At 47.1% G+C, this 13531-nt stretch overlaps 1 protein-coding gene across 2 annotated transcripts in view; it reads right to left on the bottom strand.

Annotated features, from left to right (window-relative positions):
* The window catches only part of Apba1 (amyloid beta precursor protein binding family A member 1), a 70407-nt gene extending 57641 nt beyond the window's left edge, over positions 1-12766 (bottom strand). For both annotated transcript variants that reach the window (XM_005352073.3, XM_013348075.2), the window contains exon 1: positions 11497-12766. In XM_005352073.3, the coding sequence (XP_005352130.1) occupies positions 11497-12696 (1200 nt within the window). In that variant the 5' untranslated portion in view covers positions 12697-12766. The remainder of the gene's footprint in view (positions 1-11496) is intronic.
* Between the last annotated feature and the right edge of the window lie 765 nt (positions 12767-13531).

The following is a 13531-nucleotide window of genomic DNA, read 5'->3' as shown; positions in this document are numbered from 1 at the left end:
AAGATCTTACCCAGCTAAGTTTGCAACTTGTGGAAAGAAACTAAAGAAAAGCTTAGAGCTGGGTGTAGTCAGGCACGGTTTTAATCTCAGCACTCTGAAGGCAGAGGCTGGAGAATCTCTGAGTCTGAAGCCAGACTGGTCTACAGAGCAAGTTCCAGGACAGCCAAGCATAGTCAGTGAAGGACAGAACGCTGGTGAAGATGTAACTGAATAATGGGACCACATTCCAGCCTCTGCAAACAGCAGAACTTGGCAGTTTCAGCCATGTGGTTCTGGTTTTAGAGTTAAGGATAGAAGAAAGGAGATATGGAATAAAGCCACTGAGCCAGGCATGTGTCAGAGATGTCCTTGAATGGAGGCCTAGTAGAGAGGCCATTGTTTGAAGTTGTGAAGGTGAAGCCTGGGCTGTTTGGGAGACAGATGTTAGAGATGCCAGAGTCTTGAGATACCTGCCGAGGAGAGCTGCTAACAGGGAGTGAAACCAGCCCAAGACAAAAACGTGTGTTGCAGTCAGCAAAGCTGAACACAGTTGGAATTCTGCAGCATGTCTTGACATCAGACATGGAGCTGCAGAGTCTGGAGTTTGCCCAGCTGGTTTCTGATCTTGCTTCTGTCCAGCATTTCCTCGCTATGCTCCCTTCCCTGCATTTTAGAATGGCAGTTCATATCCTGTGCCATTACATGTTGGAAGTATGTGATCTTTTTAATTTTGATTTTTATAGGTGATTACCATTTAAGAGATTGCCATATGTCATAGAAGAGACTTTGAAACAAGTTTGAGACTGTTAGAGACTATGGGGACTGTTGAAACTGGACTGAATGCAGTTTTCTTTTTCTTTTTTTTGCATTTTGATATGGCTATAAGTTTTAGGGGGCCAGGGAGTAGAATGTGGTGGTTTGATAGAAAATGGCCCCCAAAGGCAGTGGTGCTATTAGGAGGTGTGGCCTTGTTGGAGCAAGTGTGTCCCTTTAGGGGTGGGTTTTGAGGTTTCTTTTGCTCAAGCTTCCCTCAGTGTGACAGTCAGTCGACTTCCTGTTGTCCGCAAGATGTCTCAGCTATTTCTCCAGCATGACATCTGCCCACAGGCTGCCATGTTCCCTGTCATGATAATAATAGACTGAACCTCTGAAACTGTAAGTGGGCCACACCAATTAAATTTTCTTTATAAGAGTCCCCATGGTCATGGTGTCTCTTCACAGCAATACAACCCTAACTAAGACATAAACTTACAGCCAACAATATGCTAAAGGGAGAAAATACAAAGTGTTTCCACTAAGATCAGGAATAGCACAAGGATGCCCACTCTCCATATGTGAGTCTATCCATGAAAGACGCTAGGGTCCACCAGAAAATGGAATTATAGGAAAAGGAGTCTATACATGAAAGACACTAGGGTTCCTCTAGGAAACAGAATGATAGGACAATGAGTCTATCTATGAAAGACACCAGGGTCCACCAGAAAATGGAATTATACAAAAAGGAATATATACATAGAAGACACTCAGGATTCCACCAGAAAGTGGAATTATAGGAAAATGAGTCTATACATAAAAGACGCTAAGGGTTCCGCAAGAATGAGGAATTATAGGAAAAGGGATGGAAATGGAAAACATTATGTCCAGGCCCAGAGGTACAAGCGGCACATGTTTTTTCTCACACAGATTCTAGCTATGGACTTTCAGAGTAAGATGTTTTAACAGAAATGCCTGTAAAGACCGAGAAGCTAGAAAGAATCTCCTAGAGGAAAAAAAATGAAACCTTATAGGAGGAAAGTGATCCACAAGCTTGAGCTCCTGCTCTGGCTGCCCATGATGATGGACTGTAACGTGTAAGAGGAACACACCCACTCCCCACAACTTTCTTTCGGTTGTGATGTTTATCACAGCAAATGAAACTGAACTAGGGCAGGAGGATAGAACACGTGTTATCCAAGTAGGGAGGAGATACAGGGGTGGTAGTGGAAGGTTTAAGTGGGAACCAGAGTAGTAGGAGAGGGCAGAGGAGAGGGGAGGGGAAGAGTTAATGAAAACAAGGGATGTTATGAAAAATCTCCATGGAAACTTACCATTTTGTAAATATAGTAAAAACAAAAACACCCTACATGGGTGGATCATGCTCTTTCTGGAAGCCTAATGTATTAAACAGAAATCCTAGTACCAAGTGAGGAATATAGCTCTCTGTGATATTGGTCATGGAGGCTCTGTAGCAACGTTTCTCAACTGCTGGGTTGTGACCCCTTTGGGGGCTGCATAACAGACTTTCTGCATATCAGATATTTACATTATAATTCATAACAGCAGCAGAATTATAGTTATGAAGTAGTAACAAAATAATTTTTCATTTGGGGGTCACCACAACATGAGAAACTGTGTTAAAGGGTCACTGCATTAGGAAGACTGAGAATCACTGAGCCAGAGGCTCCCAAAACACTATAGCCCTTTGTAAATGCATTTCTTGTGCACCAGAACTAGGCCTTAAGATCCTACTGCTGAAGACACTTCACACTTGGGTTGTAGGACACTAAGAAATCAAACTGGGCCTGATCTTGAAGTTTCCTTACTGCTGGGTAGCATTTATAGTTCCAACATGTGCTATGCAAACTTCTGGAGAGAAAATTCATCAATCAAAATCATCATAAGCAGGCCGGGTGGTGGTGGCGCATGCCTGTAATCCCAGCACTCGGGAGGCAGAGGCAGGTGGATCTCTGTGAGTTCGAGACCAGCCTGGTCTACAAAGGGAGTTCCAGGACAGGCTCCAAAACCACAGAGAAACCCTGTCTCGAAAAAACCAAAAAAAAAAAAAATCATCATAAGCCACAATAACAAACTCTCTGGCAAGATGACCCAAAAGTGCAATAGTGGCATGACTATTATGGCGGTAACCAATAACCTTCTGATTGTATCTGAGGCCTGCTCCACAGGAAGGACCCATAACTGGCACTATAAACCTGGTCAAGAACTGGCTGGGAGTTATCGACTCTAGGGTAGAACTTATTGCTGTTGTTTTATATATGGACATGCTGTCAAACTGCTTTCTAAACAAACACATTTATACCTATAGATCAATGCTGCTCTCAATCTTTTATCAGAGAAGCTTCTTTTTGTAATAGATTACAGTTGGCTGTGATGAGATACTATAGTGATATTTTATTTGTTTTAATAAATAAAGCTTATCTAAAGATCAGAAGGTAAAACTAAGCCACTAGAGTCTAGGTAGTAGTGTCACACACCTTTAACCCCAGGGAGACAGGCAGATGGATCTCTTTGAGTTCAACACCACCCTGGGGTACACTAGATCAATGCAGAAACAGGCTCAGGTGGTGGTGGCTGACACCTATAATCCCAGTTTGAGGGAGTCACATGCCTTTAGTCCCAGCACTAAAGGAGAATATAAACAGGAGTAGACAAAGGCTCAGAGCTGTCTTCAGTAGCCCAGCATTGGTAGAGGTAAGACTTCTCTAGTGGCTTGGCTGTTTTGCTTTTTCTGATCTTCCGCTTGAACCCCAATATCTGTCTCTGGGTTTTTATTATTTGTGCTACAAGATACCATGACCAAGACAACCCATAAAGAAAGAGTTGATTTAGCGCTCATGGTTTCAGAGGGTTAGAGTTCATGACCATCATGGCAGTGGGCACAGCAATACTCAGGCAAGAATGACACTGGAGCAGTATCTGAGAGCCTACATCTTGATCCACAACCACACAGTCAAGAGAAGGAACTGGAAATGGGTTGAGGCTTTTGAAACCTCACAGCCTCAAAGAAACCATTTCTTCTATAAGTTGCCTTGGTCACGGTGTTTTATCACAGCAATAGAAAAGTAACTAAGGCAGACCCTGGTACCAGGAAGTGGGATATTGCTGTGTCAGGCCTGACCATGCTGTTTTTGTTTGTTTGTTTTTTAGAGGGATGTAGAAGATCTTTTTGGGACTTTGGACTAGGAAAGCAGCTGAATGCTGCTGAGTGGGGTTAACAGAGCATCCTTGTAGGAGCTTGAGTACAATATCGCTGAGAGCAATGTGGATCTGGATGTCCAGTGCAAGAGGCAACTGAGTGAGAGATCATTCTTAGGCTGTTTTGGCAAAGAATGTGCTGCTTTCTGCCCATGTCCTAAGAATCTGCCTGAAGCTAAAAAAAAAAAAAAAAAAGTATTGGGTTGATTTCCTTGGTGGAGGAGATTTCAAGACAGCCTAATATCGACTCTGTCCTGTGGTTATTATAATCAATCTTCTTTGGGTCTACAATGTAAAAGGGTGAGCAAGGCAAAAAGAAAGACAAAATGTACGGTTTGAAGTGAAAAAGGACACCAGGACATTCAATGTTGGAGCTAAGGCTTGCACAGAAAGAGATGAGGTTAAAGAAAGGCCTGCTCAAAAGTGGGGAATGACTCCACCCAGCTGAGCTTCCCGCTTGCAAACAGAAAGTCTGAGGAATTTTCTACTCACAACAGGGAAGAACAAGGGAAAGGTGCTGCTAATGTGATTCAAGAGGGCCAAGTTCCACTTTACACGGCCCCCTAAACTTGTATTATCCTTGTGCTTCTGTCTTTAGAGTCATGAAAAATACAGAAGTAAAGGGGTTGTGGAATCTTCCTCTGAGGTTAAGGAGAGCTGCTGAGGCTGGGCATGTGGAAGTGGAGTCCCTGCACGGAAGCCCTGAATCTGTGGAAGTAAAGCCTAGATTGCACTGGAGACCCCTTAATGTTGGAGGTTCCAGAGCTGTAGATATCTGCCAACAACAGCTGCAGACAAGGAGTGGGACGGCCCGAGAGAAGCGTGCTGCAGCTGGCAAAGCCGGAAGGACAGAACTCTGTGAGCCCTTTGACGTTAGACACGGACGTACAGGACAGTTAACATAGACTCAAAACCAGTCAAAGGATAGAGAGCAAGTGACTGTGGAGTGCTTGGACCTAAATGAGCCATCTGTGACATCCCCTCTGAGGCTCAGGGAACAGTGTCAAAGACTGGGCAGAAGGAATGTAACAGCCAGAGGTTAGGGAGAAGGGCTGTGAAACACGCCCTTCTGGGCATGACGTGGCTATTGGGCTTCGGAACTCACTGAAGCTATGGTCACCTGCACAAGGTTGGCTGTAAGACTGGGCCCTCACTATTTCACCATGCATGGGGGAAGGGCTCAGGAGGTCCCAGTGCTCTCCGAGGGACTGTGCACAGTTAATGGGTGCTAGGGGCAGGAGTGTCATTTTCTTCAGTGATAACCATTGATAAAGTGCCTATGTCCTGGAAATAATTCCACCACTCATACTCTTGCAAGCAGCCATGGTCAAACTCAGTGGGTCAAAAAAAAAACCAAAAAGACATCAAAGTACAAGAAAAGAATTTTTGGAAATAGAGTTTTAGTGGAAAAAAGAGACAATGAGAGAGGGTAATGGGAGGGTGAAAATGATTCAAATTTGGCCATACATGTGCATAAAATTATCAATAAATTTAAAAATAGTAAAAATAAGATTTTTTTAAAAAGAAAAGCATTGAACATCACTGCCTTTGGTTTGGCCATATTTCTTATTCAGGCAATATTATGTCTGTCCAAGCTCTCAGAGTGATAGAAAGTGACTGAGCAGCAGGTTTCCTTCCTTAACGAGGTTTGCTTGATTGAATAAATAAACTAGAGCCCACTTCTGTCACCTTTGTGTCATATTCCATGGTTACATTCTGTCCAAGCCTCTGCAGTGCTGGAACTATAGGATCTGTCTGTCCTTTTCATCTATGCAGTCTGAACCCCGGAAGATAATGGAGAGTGAGCTGGTGCATGTACTCTTTCATAGCATGTCAGTGGACCAGCACAAGTTAAGGATGCTTACATGGGGTTTAGTCCTCTTCAGATATAAATGTAAGGAGAAAGGAGCAACCAAAGGCCATCCTTCCGCTCCCCAAGAACACACATCCCAGCAAGGAACTGACCCTCTTGTGAAAATCAGGCGCTAACGGAACACAACGTCATCCTAAATTGTGTCTGCTTGACTTTGGATCCAGTTTCAACTCCCTCCCTTGCTATCTGGTCCTGGAAATATTGTGGCTGGCCAGAATATCACGAGCAGGTAGAGATCTGAGCACCTCACAGGAATCCTGCACAGAAACAGGATCCGTGGCAGTGATACAATTCCTTTTAACTTGTCCTTGTTGGCTTAACAACACAGAAGCAAGGTCAACGGGGCAAGGTGCTGCTAATGAGTCTTAATTAATGAGCATGTGCATCTGACCTTGGCTGACAGTCTCCTAGCAACAGTTAAGAGAAAAAGCGAAATCCTTAAAGGTTAGATGCTGAACTCAGGGCAGGGAGGGGGTAACATCAAGACATTCGAGACTCAGATGAAGCCGGGGTATTCTCCACAGCTTTCTTGCATCAGTTTTCTGAAATGAAAAATTAAAGGAGAGGAATACAGGTGATCAGGAGTACAGGCGATCAGGGCAGGCACTAACATTAGTCCTTTATGTCCCAGTGACCCACCCTACATAGTGAGCTGTAACTTCCAGGAGGAGCCAACACACCATACTCATGATCCTCACAGCACATTTTCAGAGAGGACTTCACATCGGCAAACATCTTACGGATACTGAGAAACTCCTTTCCAACTAAGAGCACGATGCCAACTATGCTTCTAGTGAGAAGAAAGTTCAGCTTAAAGAAGATCCCACTTATGGACAACTCATGCTTCTTGATTGTGGAGGACTGCACAGCCCTGGGATTTAGCCAGGGTACACATGCAGTTGCTCTCCCTGTACCTGCCCTTTCTCCCCAGTCCACTCAATACACAGCACTGCAGGTGACATGTCTGAGAGAAGGACACAAATATTCTAAAGCATTCTGGGCAGTTTCTTGAGCCCCCACTTCTTAAGTGAGCCCATCACATTCCTGAACTGTGGCCTTGTACGCTAACTCTAGGGGCAACATTTTCTCAGCCCAAACTGGCCATTTGTTTTCCCGTTGCTTATCCTGTTATAGTCTCCCCGTGGCTTCACATGTAAACTGTCTTGGTGAGACAATTCAGAGAGAAAAGATTCCTCTTGGGAGTGGGTGAAGAGAAGTTGAAGCCTCTGTTTTTGTTTTCTTAAAAGGTTCCCCATAACTTTTTTTTAATTTATTTATTATGTATACAATGTTCTGTCTGCATGTATGCCTGCCCGCCAGAAGAGGGCACCAGATCTCATATATGGTTGTGAGCCACCATGTGGTTGCTGGGATTGAACTCAGGACCTCTGGAAGAGCAGCCAGTGCTCTTAACCTCTGAGCCATCTCTCCAGCCCCCCCATAACTTTTTTTTAATCCCATGGCGCATGGAGAATCCAGGACACTTGAGTTGTGCTGGGCCGCCATCAGACGGATTCTGCTCCAGCGATTCCGACATGGCAGTGGTTTGATGTCGGTAGGCAGGTGGCGTTCAGGCACTGGGGCTTGCCCAACACTGAACAGACAGGTGAAATTCTAGAGATGAGGTAAGATAATTGAAGGTAACACCGTGTGTCTAAGAGAAGAGAACAAGGCAAACATCCTCCATCCCCTTATGCTCTTGTCACGGTTGAAATGAAACATTTGCTCTCCAAATGGGAGTTTAAGGTCAAGCCTTTTCATTTTGAAGATGTAACAGTTAAGACTATTACATCTTTAAAGAAAATTACCCTGGTCACATCAGGTCCTCACGGTTCACAGAAAAATGGCTCCTCTTTGCTGTTACTATTGACAACTGAGTTTTTCTACATGGAGCACCACTCCCTGCTGGGATCTGACACTTCCCTGCATCTGAAGGTGCAGATGAGCCTGTAAGCGCTGCAGCTGTGGGGCTTCCACCTTGGTAAAAGGCAGCTCCCAAGAACATCGCATCCTTAAAGCAAAGCTCTGAACTGACATAATTATTCACGCCTCTGGAGAAATCCATGCACTGCACTCGGCCCCAGCATGCATCACTCCCACTGCAGTGAATGATCTTGCTGCTTTCTTCCTCACCACGGTTCTGAGGCTTCCGAACTCTAAATACACTTGCGAGCCCATGGCTTTTAAACACATTCTCCTGGTTCTTTATTGTCCACTAGTGTTCTATGGGTAGCAAATCCTTCATCTCCACCTAACTGTTGTAGTTTCTTATTCTTATGTTTGCAATGCCAGCCAGACAAAAGTGTGCACGCTTAATGCAAACACTGCTTGGAACAGAGCACCATCTTACCAGAGGTCAGCAGCCAGCCAAGAAGCCCTTTCCTTCCTATGAATCAAACACAAAACACACAGAAGCATTTGCCCTTCTCTATTTTTGTTCAAGAAAACAGGGCAATGAGATAATCTCTTTGTTCAGTGAACCGCTTCTGTATAAATCCACAAATATAGTTTTCAAAGTCAAATCATACTGTGCAGCTTAGGGCAAAACTCAAATTCTTTTTCACGCCGCTCCTCACTTCATGGCTCTGTTTTTCAATTCTTTTGGAACTTTCTTCCACATTTACTCTCAAGTTCAGAGGTAATGTATTTGTATTGCCTCGCTTTCATTTCAGATTTAGACATTATTCATAGATTCTACCATAAGCTTTAAAGTCTACGTCCTTTTTACTATGCACTTCTGGTTAACTGGCACCCAGTGTTTGCATTCTGAAGACTAGGCCTATGTTCTTCCCAGCTCAGTTGCATGCATACAGTACTACATTTCTGTGTTGTGCAACTGTTTTCAGAAAGACCAATAACCAAAGGAAATTAGAGCTGTTAGAATTGGTTTTTGATTAGTGTTCTATGTGCTGGTCGATAATGTATGCTAAACCATCTCCAAAACACTTTTCTACTTGCCCAAGCCCATCGGGATCTCTGTGTCCATCAGGACATTGTTTTAATAAAGTTTTAAGAGAGGGTAAACATCAGCGGCTATCAGAGTGCTCCACCATTCAGGGTAGTTCGAATCTCCCAGCATGCACCGTGCTGGCTGATGGCAAAGCAGTTGTCCCTGAAGGGCTGTGCTGCCTGGAGAGAGGTCGGTGACCAAGGGACTTCTCAGAACATGTCATTCACCATCAGTATTTTCCACTGAAGGGTTGGAAGGAAGTTCTCGAACATACCCAGAAGATAGAAGGTCCTTACTAGACCAAAATTCAGGTCTTCAGAAAATAATAGTTTTCACTTGGTGCCAAGCCATTGGTCATTTCAGGAAAGAGAACATGTGCTCGTGGATAATCAATCCTTGCTTCTCATTCTGTCTACCGCCCCAGCAAACACATGCCTTCTTGTTCTAGATGTACAAGGTTGGGGTTACAGGGGAGTGGGCAGGCCTGTCAAAAGCAGAGGTAGCTGTTAGCAATTACCTCTGCTAATTGGGCAGTCTGACTGTTCGCACCCACCACCTGTTCCTCTGCACGGATTTCGCCGTTTTTGTTTTTCACACACTGTGGCCTTTGGACTAAGAATTTCAGGGCCCTCTGTTTCTGCAGACCATAACCGCAGTGCTACAGACTTTCACTGAAGAAAGTCTCGAATACACAGCTCCTAAATGAGTCCCCCACTTCGAATCAGTGGCTCTCAATCTTTGTATACAGTTGTGATCTCAGGGAGGATTTATGAAACAAAAACAACCCCCCAGATCAGCGGGCTCTGCCTCAGGTGTTGGGCTTTAGGCAGAAGGGTAGAGATCTGCATTTTTAACAAGACTGCTGCAGACTGCAGCCCACAGTGGTTTCAACAGTGCCTTTCCATTTTCTGTGACAGCATGCGTGGAATGAGATTTCAGTAAATACTTTTTTGAAGCTGAGGTGAGGTGGAATAATACCATCAAAGAGGGAGCAAATGAAGGTCTTTCCTATAAATACAGCATGGCAGATGAAATATGACCCACAGATCCAAACAGCTTAAGGATGATGGGGGCATAGTTTATGGCATGGCTTTTTAGCTTTGCTCTCTGTTAACCCTTCATACCCCAGTAAGCCCTCATCACCGATTCCTTAGCATCAAGATAAATCTCTGATGGTACGGGATCCTAAGTATCATTCAGGATTTTATAATATTTTTTTTGAGTAGAACATTACACAAGTGTCTCAAAGTGTCCTCCTAGTTGAAATGAACAATAGCTATCCTGGCAGCTCAGAGTGAAGCTCCAGGGTCAAGTGGTTAGCAGGTCATTTCAAGGAGCTTATGCGGCTAAGGATGCTGATGGAGGAGGCCAGCACCTGGACCAGATGAAATGAAACTGAATTTAACCTCTTGACCCTTCTCCGACTTCAAGCTCGATTTGAAAATGAAATTGCTTAGAAATTACCAACGGGTACAGAAAAGGGACAGTCGGAGCAAAAAGCATTTTTTTATAGCAAGGTAGGGGGGCAAAGGTTAGTCTTCTTGATTTATTTTCAACAGACTGTGACACCTGAGCTTGACACGGTCTCCAGTTCCAAAAATGGCAAATAAGATGTGGGCAGAGGCAGCCACAGCTCTGCCTGTGGCGCTTCACAGCGGAGCACTGGTGGTTTTAAATAGAAAACGTACCTTCTGTGACGTGACTAGAGCTTACTGGATGCTACAGGGAGTCCCAGTGTATGTGGATGTGTTGGGGAGGATGGGGACGCCACACAACACCTGACAGGACAGGGGAATTCCCATGAAAGAGGCCATAGTGCCTTCCATATCTTTAATATATAGCTTCACGGCTATGGTTCTCTAACTGAGGCCTAGCGTCAGGAGCGGAACCCTGGACCTTGTTAGCTGGGGTAACACGGAACCCCGCCGTTCTTAAAAAGGAAAACGTTGAGAAAATTCAGAGCCACTTTTGACTGAGGCTTCGGCCTGCTGCAAAGAACCGCCTCCCTTGTCTTGACTCTCTGATGCCCTGTGCGTTCACGACAGGGCTTTCACAGATGCTCCCCATTGTTCTTTGTCTTTGAAGTGTGATTAGGTTGAACTGCTGATTAACCAGGAAGAAAAAAGCTCACATATAGACTTTGGTAGAGTTACTCTCCTTTCCCCAGGTGCCCATATACACCTGAGAACAGGCTGGTCCCCACTTAAAACTTTATCCCATGCCCACCTGTGCTACTGGGCCACCGTTCCATCCCACGTCCACACACCTTGCTCTTTTTCACACGGGTTCCTTAATCTCAGCAACCCTTCCAGATCCTGTACTTACAGGACGGCGTTTTTGCCAACCGCCTCTCCAACCAAGTCTCTTCTTACTCAGTGCAGACTTGATACACATTCTAGGACCCCACTGAGAAAGCTCAGACTTTCTTAATGAGCACCAAGAAGGGAATGTGGGGTGGGCATTGGCCCAAGAAAACTCTCAACAAGTCCTCTAGGTACCATTTGGAGGGCACAGGGATGCCTTATGTGTCTGATTAGTGGGGTCCACTCTTACTAGCCTCTTGTTGGCACCACACTGGGCTCAGCTACCATGGGGAGGTGCATAGCGCCCCTACAGACCATTTACCCACAAAGTCGTTTCTCAGACATACAAGGTCACAGAGCTTAAAGTTTCCCCTCCCCGGGGCCTGGAGTCCAGCCAGCCTGGACCTATTCATACTCACATCCCCATCCATGGGCCTCTGGTCGTCACAATCCCTCGTGGGGCTAATGTCCTGGCGCATGACCCAGATGGGCTCTTTGGGTTCGTCGGGGGTGTAAGGCGAACGAATGGTCCTGGTTTTCACTTCTTCGATGGCCTCCTTGATGTCCTTGATGGCCAGCGAGATGGCATCTCTCTTCTCCTTGCTGTACCGCTGACCAGCCTCGCCGCCACCCGGGGGTCCCACGACCCGCTGCTGCCCGGCAGATACTGGCAGCCCAGGACTGTCGGGGTGTCCTCCTCCTGGCGTCGGGGCGCGCTCCAGGTCTTGCTCGGCCTCGGGCATGTCTTCAGCCGCCTTGTCGAGGCTCTGCGAGCTCATGCTCTGCTTGACTTCGGCCACGATCTGGTCGATGTCCTCTTCCTGCTCGTAACTGTCCATACGCGGGTAGGGCGCAAACTCGGCCTCTTTCTCTGGGCTGTCGGACTCGCCGTCCGAGCGCTCGTCGTAGTGGTGCAGGCGCGCGCCCAGGGCCTCTTGGCGGTAGGCGGCCGCCTCGTCGCGCTCCTGCTCGTAGAGGCGCAGGCCATCGCGCGCCTCCAGCTCGGGCGCATCCCCGATCTCCTCGTACACGTGCTCCTGGAGGCCGCCGTAGTCGGCGTAGGGCTCGGCGTAGGCTTCGTCCTCGCCGCGGTGGAAGAGCCGGTGCGTGTAGACGTAGCCCGAGTAGGCCGCGTTCATGGCCTCCTCGTGCTCCAGCGAGTGGAAGTGCAGGTGGTTGGGCAGCGCGCGGCGATGCGCCGCCTCGGCGTGCTCGGCCTCCGCCTGCTCCGTGTACTCCTCGGCCTCGGGCCGGTACTGCACGGCGTAGGCGCTCTCATCCTCGGCGTCGTGAGCGCGCTCCGCCTCGTAGGCGCCGCTGCCGTCGCGGGCCGCGGCGAGCACGTCGCCCTCGGCCGTGTCCGTGTGGTTGTGGAAGCCGCTCTCGGTGCTGGCCGAGCGCGCCAGGCTCTCCCCGCGCTCCTCCTCCTCCTGCTGCTGCCTCGCCAGCTGCGCGCGGGGGTCCTCGACCGCTCCGTGGCGGCCGGCGGCCTGCGGGGGCGCCTGCTGCTCCTCCTCCACCTCAGGGTGCTCCAGGTCGGCCTCGACGGACTCGTTCACCTCCCCTCCTGGCGCCTCGTCGGGCACCTCCACCTCCGCGGAGCCCTCCAAGTGGTTCATGGTGGGCGTCGGGGGATGGCTGGGGAGAGACTGAGCTGGCTCACTGCGCTCTCATTTTGCTCCACGGGGGCTGCAAAGAAACAAGGAGAGAGATTGCTGTGTGGTTCAAAACGTGACTTTTGAGCTGAGCATCAAGACAGACATAAAAACACCCGCTATTGATCCCTTCTGGAAGCTGGGTCAATTAAGACACGATTGCAAATTTAAGCTTAATCTGACAGTACTCTCGTCTTCAAGCACGTGTCGCAATTTGTAATTACATATTTACTTGTTTAATTGCTTATTGCATTCTCCCTCCCAAGCCCCCAGACTGAGAGCTTCGTAACTTTGTTCCTCATGCTATTCAGGTTGTGTTTTCTGAGGTTCACAGATAGAGTATTATTGCTCAATTGGATGGGCCAGTTGGCACATTTCCCCATCTGCTCAAGGATAAATCTCTCAAAACTAGGATACTAGATAATTTAGAAGCAACTCTTTTCTCTCTCTCTCTCTCTCTCTCTCTCTCTCTCTCTCTCTCTCTCTCTCTCTCTCTTTTTATTTTTTTATTTTTCGAGACAGGGTTTCTCCATAGCTTTTGGTTCCTGTCCTGGGACTAGCTCTTGTAGACCAGGCTGGCCTCGAATTCACAGAGATCCACCTGCCTCTGCCTCCCAGAGTGCTGGGATTAAAGGCGTGCGCCACCACCGCCCGGCTAGAAGCAACTCTTTAAATAAATTTCGGGAGGGGGGGCATATCATCTTGGAATATTTTTGACGTTATTGCTGAGTGTAAAGATGCAGCCTTTCTGGGGAGCCTGGTAACCAAGAGGTCCTTGGTTCTTCTACTTCCTACAAGG

The sequence above is a fragment of the Microtus ochrogaster genome, chromosome 8 (genome assembly GCF_000317375.1).
Source record: "Microtus ochrogaster isolate Prairie Vole_2 chromosome 8, MicOch1.0, whole genome shotgun sequence".
Classification (NCBI taxonomy): Eukaryota; Metazoa; Chordata; class Mammalia; order Rodentia; family Cricetidae; genus Microtus; species Microtus ochrogaster.
The sequence above is the reverse complement of the archived record's forward strand: the minus strand, read 5'-3'. Positions and strand labels throughout refer to the sequence as shown.